The sequence below is a fragment of the Carcharhinus amblyrhynchos genome, chromosome 1 (assembly GCF_965287045.1).
Source record: "Carcharhinus amblyrhynchos chromosome 1, sCarAmb.v2.hapA, whole genome shotgun sequence".
Classification (NCBI taxonomy): Eukaryota; Metazoa; Chordata; class Chondrichthyes; order Carcharhiniformes; family Carcharhinidae; genus Carcharhinus; species Carcharhinus amblyrhynchos.
This window is the reverse complement of record NC_137324.1, coordinates 28,575,057-28,591,569: the sequence shown is the minus strand read 5'-3', so window position 1 is coordinate 28,591,569 and position 16,513 is coordinate 28,575,057. Positions and strand designations below refer to the sequence as shown.

Below are 16,513 nucleotides of genomic sequence, written 5' to 3'. Positions count from 1 at the left end.
AACTACCCCTGTCAGCTGATCCACGCAGGATCTGAGTGCTCGTCCAGGTATCTCATCCAGGCCAGTTGTTTTCTATAGGTTGACCTTCGAGAAAGCTGCTCTGACATCTGCAGTGGTGACCTCAGGAACGAGTTCATCCCAGGCTTCCAGGATAGTAGATGTGCTCTCACTGATCTCTTGCTCAAAACAGGCATAGAATGCATTAGGGAGGGGTGTGTTGGAGTTGATGATTTTACATTCCCTTATCTTGTAGCCTGTTAAGTCTTGCAGACCTTGCCATAGTTGGCAGGTGCCTGTGTGGCTAGCCTGGGACTCTAGCTTGGTCCGGTACTGTCTTTTGGTATCTTTGATGGATCTCCTTAGATCGTATCTGGCTTTCTTCTTTAGACTGGGGTTACCTGACTTGAATGCCTCGGACCTACACTTCAAGTGGCGGATATTCCTGTTCATCCATGGTTTCTGGTTGGGAAACACACAGATTTGCTTCTTTGGCGTACAGTCTTCTACACACTTATTAATGAAGTCAGTTACTGTAGTGGCGTAATATTTCAGGCTGTTCGCAAAGCTTTTAAATAGTTTGTTGTTAAATCATCACAAGAAGGCCATTGGAAAGTGATGTTAATTGGAAAATGCTGTATTATGCAAAGTTTTAGAAATTTATGTCACCAGCATGACAATGCTCTTTTCCATATACATACTTCATAAATTTGGGTGGCAGGGGGTGTGGAGGAAATCAGAATATCACCATCTGGTAGCATAATTGCCTTTACTAATTCCATCCTTGATCAAACATGAGAATTTTGTGTTTTAATTTATAATTACCTTCATATCTAGGCAAGATTTATCTTGTTAGTGTTCTCCAGCATCTATTTTGTGATGTGTAAATGCTTATACCACATTTTGGGTGTTAGCACAGTTATTTTAAGGTAAAATAAACATAAACAAGCATTCCTTCCTGTGTTAAGGAAGGTGTCTAAATATTTTGTAACCTTATTTGATCAATGACCTAAAATTACTAGTGTTCTTTTACTTAGGCAACTTTATTGCCTAATGTTATAATCATTTGACGAATTAATTTGCCGAGTTGAACCAAGGAAAATATTTATGTCTGTTTGCTATTACCCTGTTGCAGGTGGTGTTCGTGAAATTGCCTGCCTTAAGTGTACTGCACTAAGATTGACAAGCCACAGGTAAGAAAATTATTTATTGCCAAACAATGATGCTGTTTTTCTTGAATGAGTTCACTCATTAAAGGTGAATGTATGTTTTCCAAGCTAACCTTTGTTGATTTCCCCAGTACACATGAGGATGTTCTGTTAAATGACATTTTAGCTGGTTACAGGCCAATTCTTTGTAATTTGATGGTGTTAATTAGTGACTTGGTAAAGGAATTGTTCTTTGGGATGGGATATTAAATGTTGCAAATGAAATGAATCAGTTTTGATGCTGCTGAAAAACTAGGATCCCTCTGTCTCCCTTTTCAGATTCAAGTCCAACTTGTCCTCAGTCTTTCCACACCACTGATCTCCTCTTAGACAGTCTATTCCAGAAATTCAATACTCTAGAAGATAATTTAAATGTAAGCTATGTGTACATTTTCCCTAACCTTGAGCCCCTGTCCTTTCTTTGCAGCTTTTGTGCCATGGAGGACCTTGAAAACAGGTCCTTCATCCCAATTGGTCCATGCTGCCCAGGTTTTAACCATTAAGCTAGTCCCAATTGCCTGTTTTTGGCCCATATTCCTCTATACCAATCTTACCCATGTAACTGTCCAAATGCTTTTTAAAAGACACAGTTGTACTCGCTTCTACTACTACCTCTGGCAGCTCGTTCTGGACACCCGCTACCCTCCACATGGAATAATTGCCCCTCTGGACTCTTTTGTACCTTTCTCCTCTCACCTTAAACCTATGCCCTCTAGTTTAAGACTCCACTACCTCTGAAGAAAGATGTTGACTATCTACCTATTTGTGCCATTCTATTTTATACACCTCTATAAGATCACCCCAAACCGAAATTCTCGAACTTATCTGACAATTTGATTTTTCACATTTTGTTTTTATTTGCTGTTTATTTACATTGCTTCATTAGGACAGTGGGCAATTTAAATGCATGAAAAAGAGTTCCAATTATTGGGAATATTTTAAAAATATTAGGCGTGATGATATGACAGATAAATTGACCAGCGACTGAGAAGATGCTCTTTGGACTTCAGGGCTTCAGTTCATCCTAAAAATTTATTAGGCCACAAAAAAATGTGATTTGCAATTCTTTTTCATTTATTTGTTACATGGTTACTGATTGTTTTTATTTCACGTGTCATAGTACTCAGAAACCAAGTGCTGGAAAAACTGATCAGGTCTGGTAGCATCTGTGGAGAGAGATACTGAGTTGATTGGAGTCTAATATGAATCTCTGGAATGGTTCTGAAGGACAATCACGGTCGGACTCGAAACATTAACTCTGTTTCTCTATCTACAGATGTTGCCAGATCTGAGTTCTTCTAGCATTCACTGATTTCATTTCAGATTTCCAGCATCTGCAATATTTTGCTTTGAGATGAAGAAGTGATTGTTTGATTTTGATTTGATTTATTATTGTCATATGTATTAGTATATAGTGAAAAGCATGGTTTCTTGTGTGCCATACAGACAAAACATACCATACATAAAGAAAAGGAGAGGGTGCATAATGTAGTTTTAAAGTCATAGCTAGGATGTAGAGAAAGATCAACTTAATGCAAAGTAGGCCCATTCAAAAGTCTGATGTCAGTGGGGAAGAAGATGTTCTTGAGTCGGTTGGTATGTGATCTCAGATTTTTGTATCTTTTTCCCAATGGAAGATGGTGAAAGAGAGAATGTCTGGGGTGTGTGGAGTCCTTGATTATGCTGGCTGCTTTGCCAAGACAGCGGGAAGTGTAGACAGAGTCCATGGATGGGAGGCTGGTCCATGAATAAAGCCAAGTTGAATTTACCTCCAGTGCAATAAATTTTTTATTCACAATGCTGATTATTATGTTATACATTGCTATCAGGTAAAATAAACCAAACCTCCTTTTGTGAGGACAGTCTTGTTGGGCTGCAGTTCCATAAATGCCGGACTGCTCTCTGGAGTTTTAGTGCTCTATTTGACAATGCTGAAATTGCTGAGATGCATTTAGCCTGTGCTTAGCACTGAATAATTATCAGATTCAGAAATCCTGAATAATTTTCCAAACGTTGGCTTGGCGATAACCAAGTCTCCTATTCTCCACCTGCATACCCTCCTGACAAAGCTCAACTATATCGATGTGGACTGGCAATTAAACTATCATGTTCCTGGTCTTTGACATGCTGCCTTTACCTGAGTACTTTGAATGAACTAGTGCTGTGGGCAGTCTTTTACTATATCGCACCCACTTCAGATATTCAAAGAATATCCAAATATCTTCAGTCAGGCTAGAAGATTATGTTTTGCTGTTTCCTGTGTCTCTCTACATCCCTCCCTCATCATGGCAATAATACTTGCATAGTAATATCTTCACGATCTAAAGTTCATCTTTTGATTTGGCATAAGATGCATTACAGATATTTTATTTAAAAAGATGACACCAAGATTGGGGGAAAGGCAAATTGTGCGGAGGGTGTGGAGAGTCTGCAGAAGGATCTAGATAGGCTGGGCGAATGGGCCAGGAAATGGCAAATGGAATTTAATGTTGGCAAGTGTGAGGTGGTCCACTTTGGTAGGAAGAATGGTAGGAAGGACTATTACTTACGTGGCGAAAAACTGCAGCAGGCGACGGTGCAGAGGGACCTCGGGGTCCTTGTGCATGAGTCGCAAAAACCCAGCTTGCAGGTGCAGCAGGTGGTCAGGAAGGCGAATGGGATGCTGGCCTTCATAGCGAGGGGGATTGAATATAAAAGTAGGGAGGTCTTGCTGCAGCTGTATAGGACATTGGTGAGGCCGCAGCTGGAGTACTGTGTGCAGTTTTGGGCGCCGCACCTGCGCAAGGATATTTTGGCCCTGGAGGGAGTGCAGAGGAGGTTTACTAGGCTGATACCGGAGTTGAGGGGATTGAGCTATGAGGAGAGGCTGAATAAACTAGGCTTGTACTCATTAGAGTTTAGAAGAATGAGGGGAGATCTCATTGAGACGTATAAGATGATGAATGGGATGGATAGGATAGAGGTGGAGAGACTCTTCCCGCTCAAAAAAGACAGTAGGACTAGGGGGCACAGCCTCAAGATAAAGGGGAGGCGGTTTAGAACGGAGTTGAGGAGGAACTTCTTCACTCAAAGGGTGGTGAATCTCTGGAATTCTCTGCCCGTTGAAGTGGTGGAGGCTGCCTCGCTAAATATTTTTAAGAAGCGGGTTGATGGGTTCTTGATAAGAGAGGGGATTAAGGGTTATGGGGAGAGGGCGGGAAAGTGGAACTGAGCCACAACAGATCAGCCATGATCTTATTGAATGGCGGGGCAGGCTCGAAGGGCTAGATGGCCTACTCCTGCTCCTATTTCTTATGTTCTTATGTTCTTAAATCTTACACATTTTCTTCTCACCGAGTCTCTCAGCAATTGAAAGCACCTCAAAATTTTAAATGTCTAAGAAAACCAAGATTCTAATCTGAAGCACAATTTAACTGGTGCCATGGTGTGAATAGCAGTTACGATTTCAATTTAACAGAAGAATATATATGCCTTATAAATATTTTAGAAAGCAAAATCATGGTCTCATCTGCCTTTAACGCAAACACAAAATCTCAGCAGAAATTAGAGCATAAATGGGGAGAGAATAGAGCTAATGATGCTGTCAGACCTGCTGAGATTTTCCAGTACTTTTTTGTTTCAGATTTCAGCATCCATAGTAATTTGCTTTTATTTCATCTGCCTTAGTTAAAGACCATATTATCAAGCTTGCATCGGTTTTCAATTATGTATTCATAGAATTCCTACAGTGCAGAAGGAGCCTGCACCAACAACAATCCCACCAGGCCCTGGCCCCGTAATCCCACATATTTACCCTTCTAATCCCTCTGACACCAAGGGGCAATTTATCATGACCATTCAACCTAATCTGCACATTTTTGGACTATGGGAGGAAACTTAAGTCACCCAAAGCCAAAACTGAACCTGGTTCCCTGGTGCTGTGAGGCAGCAGCACTGACCACTATGCCACAATTCCTTTCATTAATATGGATTGTTGCCCTTACATTAAATTCAACTACGAAATTAAGCTATTTTAATGTCATTGGATTTATTTTTAAAAATTGTTGTAGAAATAGATGTCATTAGAAATAAATTTTGAGCCGCGTGTGCAATCAGATTTGTGCTATTTTTAGAGTCTAATTTTAAAAAATGTCTGCAAGAATTTTTCTCTTCAATTCTTTCACAAAATCTTGATTTATTTAGAATAATTATATTCATTTTCAAGAACTGGGTCTAATTTGTTACTAAATTATGTTGCCAAAATGACTTCAATGAATAACTAGAATTTTTGGTTTGATGGAGGTTGTGGTCTCTTTGGAGGAAAAACCTGAAGAAAGATCAGCCTTGAGTACTTCTTGGTTGATGATGATGGTATCACATTAGATAGGGATGCTGTGTGGCATAATTAGAAAGTCAACACAAAGGAATGAAAATACAAATAGCTTTTTGAAGGAGATTTTTGTACTGGATGAATTTGATTGTTCATTGATGATGTTTCAGGGACTCAGACACGTTCACTTTTGCAATGTGAGTGAATTAAACAGTGAGTTTAATAATTAACAATGGCCATTCAGCTCCTTAAATCTGCTTGGCCATTATAGGAAATTATTGCTTACTCAATTAACTCTGTTAGTAAATCATGATAAAATGAAAAATAAGAAATCCAATAATTGACAGTGTGTTTTAAGAAGAACGAGCTATTTTAAAATGAAAATTATAGAATTATATACAGATTGACTGAAAGGTTTTTGATATGCTGATTAGCTGAGCAACACTGGAAACTGCCATTGTTGCCAACTTGTCTTAGGTAGATGTTAAAGTGTCAAATGGTGAAGTAAAGATGGTAAAAGTTTCCAAAGAGATGATGGGGAGGATAAATTTTACACTAGCATTCTAAATGGCAAATTTATGTAGTAAAGGTAGTTAAGATCGAACCAGGGCATTGGGAAAAGAATTATAGAAGAAAGACATCTAGGGGTATAGATTCACAGCTCCTTGAAAGTGGAGTCAGAGTTGGACAGGGTGTTGAAGAAGACAGTTGACATGCTTAGTTTCATTGGTCAGAACATTGAATATGGGAGCTGGGACATCTTGTTGAAGTTGTACAAGATATTGGTAAGGCCACATTTGGAATACCATGCATAGTTCTGGTCACCCTATTATAGAAGGGATGTTATTAAATTAGAAAGCATGCAGAAAAGATTTACTAGGGTGCTACCAATACTTGATGGTTTGAGTTATAAGGAGAGGCTGGGACTTTTCCCCTGGGTGTAAGATGCTTAGGGGTGATATTAAAGAAGTCTATAAAATAATGAGAGGCGTAGACAAGGTCGATAGATAGTCAACATATTTTCCCAAAGATAGAGGAATCTGCAGTTTGAAGACATAGGTTTAAAGTGAGAGTGAAGAGATACAAATGGGTCCAGAGGGACAATTCTACACATACGGTGGTGAATGTCTGGAATGAGCTGCCAGAGGTCGTAGTAGAATTTTGTCTTCTAAAAAGCATTTAGTTACATGGGTACGATGGGTATAGAGGGATTTGGGCCAAATGCAGACAACTGGGGCTAGCTCAATGGTTAAAAACTGGGTAGCATGGCCCAAGGGGCCTGTTTCGATGCTGTAAGCCTCTGAGTGAGTAATTTCTGAGAAGGTTAGTTCAGATAAGGGAAGATCAAAAGGAAAAGCAGTAAATCAGAAGCAGGTTCACCCTGTGCATCAGAGCTGTTTTGAGACCTTAGCCCACAGTGGCAAGCTGTGTCTACTCCCAACAAGTTGGCTGAAGCAAGCAAATTATCTAATCCTAAGGGATGTCGGTGCCTGGTGTGGCACGAATTGCAAGATTTTGCCTATAGTTTTAAAACCGATGGAATGTCTTTTGTGGAGGGTTAGCACAGAGGTTAGGAAAGTAGGGGGATTTGGAATTGGATGAATTGGAAGATGCTATGTGTAGCCATTAATGTGATTGTGTATTTTTGGTTGACTTTCTTGTTATACATTACATTATTTTAAAAAATTTATTTTCTTTAAAGTTAGCACAAAACCATCTGGGACATCCTTTGCTAGTCATTTTTTCTTACATTACACCAAATTGAGTTAAGAGCAGGCATTCCATGTTTCCTTTCTGGTATTTGGAATACCACGGTACTTAACATCAGCTGGGCTCTTGACATCATGTTGGGATGTATCCTTTAATATCCTAGCTAACAAATGCTTAAAAATACAGAATTAAAAGTATTAATTGAGCTGATGCCTGTTTTTTTACGTTGGAGAGAACTCCATATTTGGGATCACAGAATCATAGATCATTGCACAGAAGGATACCATGTAACTCAGCTCGCTGCAAGAGAAACTCAGGTAGTTCCACTGCCCAATCTTTTCCCATGGCCCCACAGATTTTGTATTCAGATAATTATCCAATTTCCTTTTAAATCTAAGAATGAACCTGCCTTCACCACACTATCCAGTATCAAAGTTTATTTATTAGTCACAAGTAGGCTTACATTAACACTGCAATGAAGTTACTGTGAAAATCCCCTAGTCACCACACTCGGCACCCGGGTACACTGATGGAGAATTTAGTGTGGCCAGTTCACCTGACCAGCACGTCTTTGGACTGTGGGAGGAAACCAGAGCAGTGACCCGAGCCGGGAGTTGATCCGGGTCTTTGGCGCTGTGAGGCAGCAGTGCTAATCACTCTGCCATCGTGTATTGCATCCCATGTCCTAAGCACCCACAGCATAGGACTGTTTTTCATCATGTTGCCTTTGGTTCTTTGCCATTGACCTTATATCAGTACTCTCTGGTTCTTAACTCTTCTCAGTAAGAAGTCTCACAACACCAGGTTTAAGTCCAACCAGTTTATTTGATAGTAATCCCACAAGCTTTCAGAAATGATGTTCCTTCGTCAGCTGTGTGGAAGGTTCTGGTCAGAGTTAACCAGAGTTCTGGTTGGATTTAAACCTGGTGTTGTGAGACTTCTTGCTGTGTTTATCCCAGTCCAACGCCGGCATCTCTACATTTTAACTCTTATGACATGGGTGCAGTTTCTTCCTATCTGCACATTTCGGATCTCTGATAGTTTTCAATACCTCTGTCACATCTCCCCTCAACCTTCTCTAAGGAAGACCGGTCCCAGCCTCTCTAGTGTATCTGTGTAACTTTAAAATATATCTATTCTTTCATTGGCCGTGGGCATCACTGGTTGGGCCAGCATCTGTTGCCCATCTGTAATTACCCTTGAGAAGATGGTGGTAAGCCACCTTCTTGAGTTGCTGCAATCCATGTGTTGCAGGAACACCCACAATGCTGTTTGGAAGGGAGTTCCAGATTTTGACTCAGCAGCAGTAAAACAATGACAATGTAATTTTTAAGTCAGGATGATTTGTGACATAAAAGGTGGTGTTTGCGGGTGATGGTGTTCCCAATCATCTGTTGCTCTTGTTACTCAATGCTAGAAGTCACAGATGCTAGAAGTCACAGATGCTATTGAAGGAGCCTTGCTGAGTTGCTCAGTGCATCTTGTAGATGGTACATGCTATTGCCATTGTTAGTTGTGGAAGGAGTACATATTTATTGGGCAGATGGAATGCAAATCAAGAGGACAGCCTTGTCCAGGATGACGGGCTTCTCTGGTCAATGGTAGTTCCTAGGTGGTTGATAAGAGGGGATTTAGTGATAATGTAATAATAATATCACTCACCTGGCTCCTAAATATTAGTATAAAGCACTTTACAGGATTGAAAGAGTTGGGTGTGCTTTTGTCCTTTGTGCCAAGGTCAGTGTTTTGGTCCATCATTAGTGCAGCTCAGGTGGCACAGTGGTTAGCACTGCTGCCTCGTGGTGCCGGAGACCCGGGTTCAATTCCCGGCTGGGTCACTGTGTGGAGTCTGCACATTCTCCCCATGTATGTGTGGGTTTCCTCTGGGTGCTCCAGGTTCCTCCCGCAGTCTAAAGATGAGCTGGTTAGGTGGATTGGTCATGTTAAATTCCCCTTGGTGTCAGGAGACGAGCTAGGATAAATGCATAGTGTTATGGTGATAGGGCTTGGGTGGGATTGTTGTTAGTGCAGACTCGATGAGACAAACGGCCTCCTTCTGCACCGTAGGATTCTAGGATCTGACTTCTGGCTTCATTCCTTATTGACCACAACTGCGTGATTTGGTAAAACTGTGATTTGCTATTGTTAAGAGACAAACACATTGTTGGTCTGGAATCATACGTAAATCACACCAGGCACATACGGCAGATTTTGTTCCCTGAAGGACATTAGTGAACGAGATTTTTTTTTTACAACAATTGACAGGGTTTCATGTCACCTTTACAGAGATGAGCTATTAATTCCAGATTTATTCAATTAATTTACATTCCACGAGCTGACATTGAACCATAGAATCCCTATGATGCAGAAGGAGGTCATTCGGCTCGTCGAGTCTGCACCAGTTCTTCAAAAAGCATCTTCCCCAGGCTCACTCCCCTGCCCTATCCCTATAACTCCATGTATTTACCACAGCTCATCCATCTAATCTACAAGTTTGGATACTTCAGGGCAACTTAGTATGGCCAGTCTATTCAATCTGCACACCTTTCGACTGTAGGAGGAAATTGGAGTACTCGGAGGAAACCCACACAGACAATCGTTCGAGGCCGGAATCGAACTCTGGTCCCTGGCACTGAGAAAGGCAGTGCTAACCACTGTGCAACTGTGCACCATGCTAGGATTTGAGCCCCTGTGCCCAGAGCATTAAACTGGACCTCTGAATTTTTATTCCAGTCACATTGTCACTATGCCACAAACTTCCCATAAATTCATCAATAGATGCTCCCATTTCTTAAATTAATCACTTGCTGAAAAAAGTACATTTGGTTAGATCTGCTCGTCACAAATTAATGTTAAAGAACAAAGAACAACCCAGCACGGGAAACAGGCCCTTCGGCCCAACGAGCCCACGCTGCCGCATCACCCTACACCTATTCTACCCTGCGTGTCTACGAATGGAACCCCTAACTTGCCAGATACAGGGGAGAATAGTGTCAATTTGGTAAAACCAAATTCTTGTTCTCCCAAATTACTTGAGTTCAGTTACTTTGTCCTTCATTTTCAATTCCAATAACTTCTGTACAGCAGATAATTTGATTTATTATTGTCACGTGTTGGGATATAGAGAAAAGTATGGTTTCTTGTGCACTGTTTCAGACAAAACATACCATTCATTGAGTACATAGGGGAGAAGGAAAGATCAGCTTAATAAATGGTAGGTCTATTCAAAAGCCTGATGGTAGCAGGAAAGAAGCTGTTCTTGAATCGGTTGGTACGTGATCTTCGATTTTTGTATCTTTTTCCTGATGGAAGGTGCTGGAAGAAAGTATATCCAGGGTGCGTGGAGTCCTTGATTTGGCTGGCTGCTTTTTTGAGGTAGTGGGAGGTGTTGACGGAGTCAATGGATTGCGTGATGGACTGGGCTACATTCAAAACCCTTTGTAGTTTCTTGCAGTCTTGGTCAGAGCAGGAACCGTACCAAACTGTGATGCATCTGGAAAGGATGCTTTCTATGTTGCATTTGTAAACGTTGGTGAGAGTAGTAGCAGACATGCTGAATTTCCTTAGCCTCCTGAGAAAGTAGAGGCATTGGTGGGCTTTCTGTAGTGTCAGTGTGGAGGGATCAGGACGATTGTTGGTGACCTAGAAACTTGAAGTCCTCGACCATTTCCATTTCATCCCTGTTGATGTTGATAATCGACTAGTAGGTCTATAATTTCCTTGCATCTGCAACTTCCTTTCTGCTTCTTAGAGCTTTGTCAGACTCTAGAGGGCATTACTGTTTTAATACTGTTTACTTTTTTATGCTAACTTCAGTGAGTCCTAGGGATTAATTAATAATTAGTTTCTTTGGAGTGTCCTCTTCTATTTTGAAAAGTGACACAAAATAATCCATGTGTGTAAAGTGCACTGATGTATTTTTACCTGACCTTGCTTTCTCGTGCTTGAGCTGCTATCTAATCTTCAAAGGTGTTCTGATGATTATCATCATTCAACAGTCGAAATGAAAATGGCCAAGCTACCTACTTTAATATTGTGCAGGTTGTGTTGTTTAATTCTAACATTCCCCTTAAATAAATTTAGAATAAAATTTGCTCCATCTTAATGCCAATCTGAATATAATAAGATGCCTCACAACACTAGGTTAAAGTCCACGAGCTTTTGGAGCAGACAAGCTTTCAGTCCACTCACCTGATGAAGGAGCAGCACTTAGAAAGCTCATGATTCCAAATAAACCTGTTGGACTCTAACCTGGCATTGAGACTTTTTACTGTGCCCATTCAATCCAACACTGGCATCTCCACATGATGGCTACAATCTGAATATAGATATACCAAATTTGAGTAGCTTCATGAAATTGTATTTCAGTTTTTTCCAATAAGAACATGAATAGTTTTACACAGCAAATTATTGAAACTTCTCCTGAAAGGAGGTTGAGGAAAATGTAATATTTTTGAATTGTTATAAATAATTTTTGTTTTCTGTCCATTTTTCAGAAATGTTTGGTTCAGAACCTGCAGCACAGTGTCGACAAGCAAAAATCCTTTCTACGTAAGAGATCCCTGTAATAACTGGAGAAAAGGGCCAAAGCATTTGTACTGTGGGATGGTGGGTGCTCCTCTGCCATGCCCTTCTACCAACATGAGTTTAATTGGAACCAAATGTGTTTCAGTAAGATGGTGGCATTCTACACATCGCCTATATGATGACTCCAAAGTAGAAAAATCTCTAAAGTCTCTGAAGGACAAGAATAAGCGACTGGAGGAAGGAGGTCCTGTGTACAGTCCTGTAGAACCTGAGGTCCGCCAGACTTTGGGTCAGAAGATTGTAAATGAAGTAAAACACTATTACCATGGCTTCAGGTTGTTGTGGATTGACACAAAGATAGCAGGCAGAATGCTTTGGAGAATTCTGAATGGATACGCTCTTTCACGAAGAGAGCATAGACAGGTACGTGTACAATTGATCATTGTGTACAATTTTCAGCGAACATTCTGAATCAAAGTTCCAAGGTCTGGCACACATTTTGAGTTTATTGGAAATGTAAAAAGTCTTGGCAAGCTCCAGTGCAATTAATATTGGACAGATTGATTGTTTCTCATTTGTTCACTAACCTCATGCGAGTAAAATAACTCCACCCTCCATTGGAGAGAGGAAAAACTGCACAATGCCAGTCCTTCTAATAACCCATTTCCCCTTCCTCTCCCTCAAATGTAGTTTGTTGTAAATTCTCATCAAATTTCTTCTATTTATGGTTCAAGCCTGCAAAGGTTTTGTTGTTTTTCTAATTCCACTTTCAAAAGCATCTCATTGTGACCTTTTTGAATTAATACCAGCTCCTGATTTTGAAGACTGACGTAAAATTCTGCATGTTTTTCCAAAGACTAGTGCTAACAGCAGCTAACTATGGTTATTATAAGTTTTTTGAAAATTTTGTTTCCTTTTTAAAAACTCCTAATGAGGGCTGTAACACAATTAACTTGGTGTACTGGTCTGAACTCCAGTCTGGTATCATCCAATATTTGCCTGCGTCATTGACTTCGGCTTACGTAATTTTATCATTTCTATAGTTGCGATCTGATGGTTTAATATTTAATCAGCAGACTCACAAACCACAGGGCAGCTTAAATCCATGACAGTTATCAGAAAGCAAGGCAGCAGTCACAGCTCTTATTTCTATCTCTCCCTTTCCACTTCCTTCCTCTATTTTCCCTCCTCCTTCACCTTCACATTAACTTCCTCAGATGATTTTTGTCTTTTGAGGATATCTTTCATTTTGTGTTCTAGGTAGCTGACCCAGAATAACCAGCTTTAACATGATGTTGATTGTTATGCTGAATTGGCTTAGCAATTGTGCAAAACCAGCACAGAAAAATTCCCTAGAAAGGTAACGCCTTGGGAGCACCACAAACTGAACTGGTCAAGTCCTGAGAGATTTATCTGCTGGACTGGACCTTTGTCAGATGATGAGGGAACAAACGAGTGAAAAGCCCACTGGACCTTCTCCAGGCCAATCTACCTGTTGCCAAAGCATCAATCGACAGCATAGGTAGAAGAGACCACTGCACAGTCCTTGTGAAGATACCCTTCATTGTGTTGTATGGCACTCTCAACTGTACTAAACAGAATAGATTCAGAACAGAGATTGAAGTCACTGGGAATTGGGGGTGGGAGGGAATGAGGAAGAAGGAGGGAGGGAGAAACGGGGGAGAGGGAGGGAGGCGGGTGGTGGCAGTGCTTGGCTCTTCACTGGTTGGAGTCATGCGTAGCGCAAAGGATTTTTGTTTGTAGTTCTTGGAGCTAATCATCTCAGGCCTAGGACATTGCCACTGGTGTTGCTCAGGATAATATTCTCAGCCCAACCATCTTCCGCTACTTCATCAATGACCTTCCCTTCATTCTTAGTCAGCAGTGGGGATGTTTGCCAATGACTATACATGATGTTCAGTATCATTTGTAACTCCTCAGACACTGAAGCAGACCATGTCCACGTGCCACAAGATCTGGACAACATTCAGACTTGAGCTGATAAAATGACAAGTAACTTTTACAGCACACAAGTATCAAACAAAGGTCATTTCCAACAAGAAAATGTAAACATCTCCCCATGATATTACTGTCCAGTATTGTCTGACAATTACAGTTGTTTTTATTTCAGATTTCCAGCATCTGCAGCATTTTGCTTTTATTTTAGTGCTGTTAGGAGGGAGTTCAGGAGGGATTTTGACCCTGTGACAGAACGGCAAGTCGGTGTTGTGTAGATTGGAGGGAAACTTGCAAATAGCCGTCTTCCCTTGTATCTGTTGCCTTTGTTCTTCAAGATAGTAAAGATCGTAGGTTTGCAAGAAGCCTTGGTGAGTTGCTGCAGTATACCTTGTAGATGGTACATGCTGCTGTCACTTTGCATCAGTGGTGAAGGGAATGCATGTTGAAGGTGATGGATGGGATGCTGTTTTGTCCTGAATAGTTTCAAGCTTCTTGAGTGTTGTTGGAGTTGCACTTATTCAGGCAAGTGGAGAGTATTCCATCACATTGCTGACCTACCGTGTAGATTGTGGGCAGGCTTTGGGGAGTCAGGAGCTGAGTTACTCTCCACAGAAGTTCCATCCTCTGACCTGGTCTTCAAGCCACAGTATTTGTATGGCTGGTCCAGTTCAGTTTCTGGTCAGTGAAAATCTCTGGGATGTTATAGTGGGGGATCCAGTGATTGTGCTGCTGTTGAATGTTAAAGGGGAGTGTATTCTCTCTTCTTGAGGTGGTCATTGCCTTGTACTTTCATGTGCCAGAAATGTTATTTGTCATTTATCAGTTCAATCGTAAGTGTTATTCAGGTCTTGCTGCATATGGATACAGACTGCTTTAGTCCCTGAGGAGTTGTGAATGATGCTGGACATTTTGTAAGCATCTCCACTTCTAACCTTGTGATGGAGGGACTCTTGACTACATTACAATCATTATACTGTGGCGAGATCAAAATCTGAACAGCACTGTGGCAGTACACCATTGAGTCCAGCTATTCAAGAGGTTTTCCATCACTTTCTCGAGGGCACTTGGGGATGAGTGGCCTTGCCAATGATGCCCACAACCCATTTTAAAAAAAAAATCAACAGCTGCCACAATTTCAAAGAAGCTTAGGAACAGGAATGGATCCGTTTGCCCCTCAAGCCTATTCTGACACACATTTGAGATAATTGATAAACACATTTAATCCATTATCTACCTTTGACCCACGTCCTTTAATTTTTTTTGTGAACAGAAACCTATCAATCTCCATTTTACAATAGCAGTTTTTGTTATATTTTGTTAGTGTCAAAAGTAGGCTTACGTTAACACTGCAATGAAATTGCTGTGAAAATTCCCCATTCGCCATACTCTGGCACCTATTTGGGTAAACTGAAGGAGAATTTAGCATGGCCAGTGCACCTAACCAGTACATCTTTCAGACTGTGGGAGGAAATTGGAGCACCCAGAGGAAACCCATGCAGACACCGGGAGAAGTTGCAGACTTTGCACAAACTGTGACCCAACCAGGAATCGAACCTAGGTCCCTGGCCTTGAGAAGCAGCATTGATCTAGCATTAGTTGCTGTTCGTGGAAGACCTTTCTAAATTTCTGATCCTCTGTTTCTCGACATCGCCTATACCAAAGTATGCGATGAGGTAGTTTTTGTCTGGAAAACATCTTAGTTTCAAAACTTAACAGATCATCCAGATCAATTTAGAAAGGAAATTATGCCCGTTTCTCTTGGGTGGGAAAGAGCAACGTTGTCCGTATTGTCAAGGCGCAAGAGAGACAGAGTTGAAAATGGGGCATGGGCAACTCGGAAGTATACTTATCGATGGCAGTTGAGTTGGCTATTTAAAAAACGAGTTCTTTTCCTTAATGAATTTGGCAAATTGATTTTGAAGTTACTGCTGATTCTGCAAGATTGTATTTTGAGAGCTAGTAGCAATAACTTTGTAATATACATACAGCTATGAACTCTGCACTCAAGCTATCAGAATTCTGATAAGTTTATAAAGCCAAAATTATGATGGTTTGTAGTTGATTGTTAGAAAATTACATGTCTAATGTGGTTCCAAAATCAAGTTTAGATTAATTGTGTTGCAGAGTCCCGAAAGCCATTAATGTACTTTAGCTTATAGTTTCATCTCAACATATATATTGTAGAAAATACATTATAATGCAACAAAATTTCTAACAGTTCAGTAATTATATAAGGGCTTCTCTGTGCAGGTTAATGGGTAGAAAATAAAATTCTATACAACACCAGTATGTTCTTTGCATGAGTTTCTGTGCATGTCCTGTTGTTTTGCTTGTGCCTGAGTGAGTGCAATGAAAGCTGCTGATAAAGAGGCAAACAGTGATGTGTTGCGTCACTGCTCTGGTTAGAAAGTGACTGACGTTCTAGTAAGAATGACCTTTGTTTTTATTATTTTATACTCAGCATTTTATTTTGAAAGAATAATTAAAAGCAGTCTGGAATGTCATAGGAAAGGTGCCTGTGTGTAGGGAAATGTGTTTTTAATATGTTTTTGCCAGAAAGTAGGTCTTTTGATGAAACGGTTTTTGTTTCAAAGTACTCAGTATGCATAAGATGTTTTGTAAACTACTTTTATTGTTGATAGTTCATTGTGTTTTATAAATTAAAATGCACATTTGCTATCAAAATAGTTTACCCCTTATTATTTTGTCAAAAATAAAATCCATTATGAGCTGCAAGATGGAAATTTGAAATTCCTAAGTTGTATACTTGGCAAATTGCCAAGTGACTCTGAAACGCATGATT

General features: G+C 40.4%; 1 protein-coding gene across 4 annotated transcripts in view; it reads left to right on the top strand.

Moving 5' to 3' along the window:
* letm1 (leucine zipper-EF-hand containing transmembrane protein 1) overlaps positions 1-16,513 on the top strand; it is an 82,757-nt gene that overhangs the window by 10,094 nt on the left and 56,150 nt on the right. For all 4 annotated transcript variants that reach the window (XM_080202413.1, XM_080202232.1, XM_080202325.1 and 1 more), the window contains exons 2-3: positions 1,133-1,190; positions 11,721-12,174. In XM_080202413.1, coding sequence (XP_080058539.1) covers positions 1,133-1,190; positions 11,721-12,174 — 512 coding nt within the window. The remainder of the gene's footprint in view (positions 1-1,132; positions 1,191-11,720; positions 12,175-16,513) is intronic.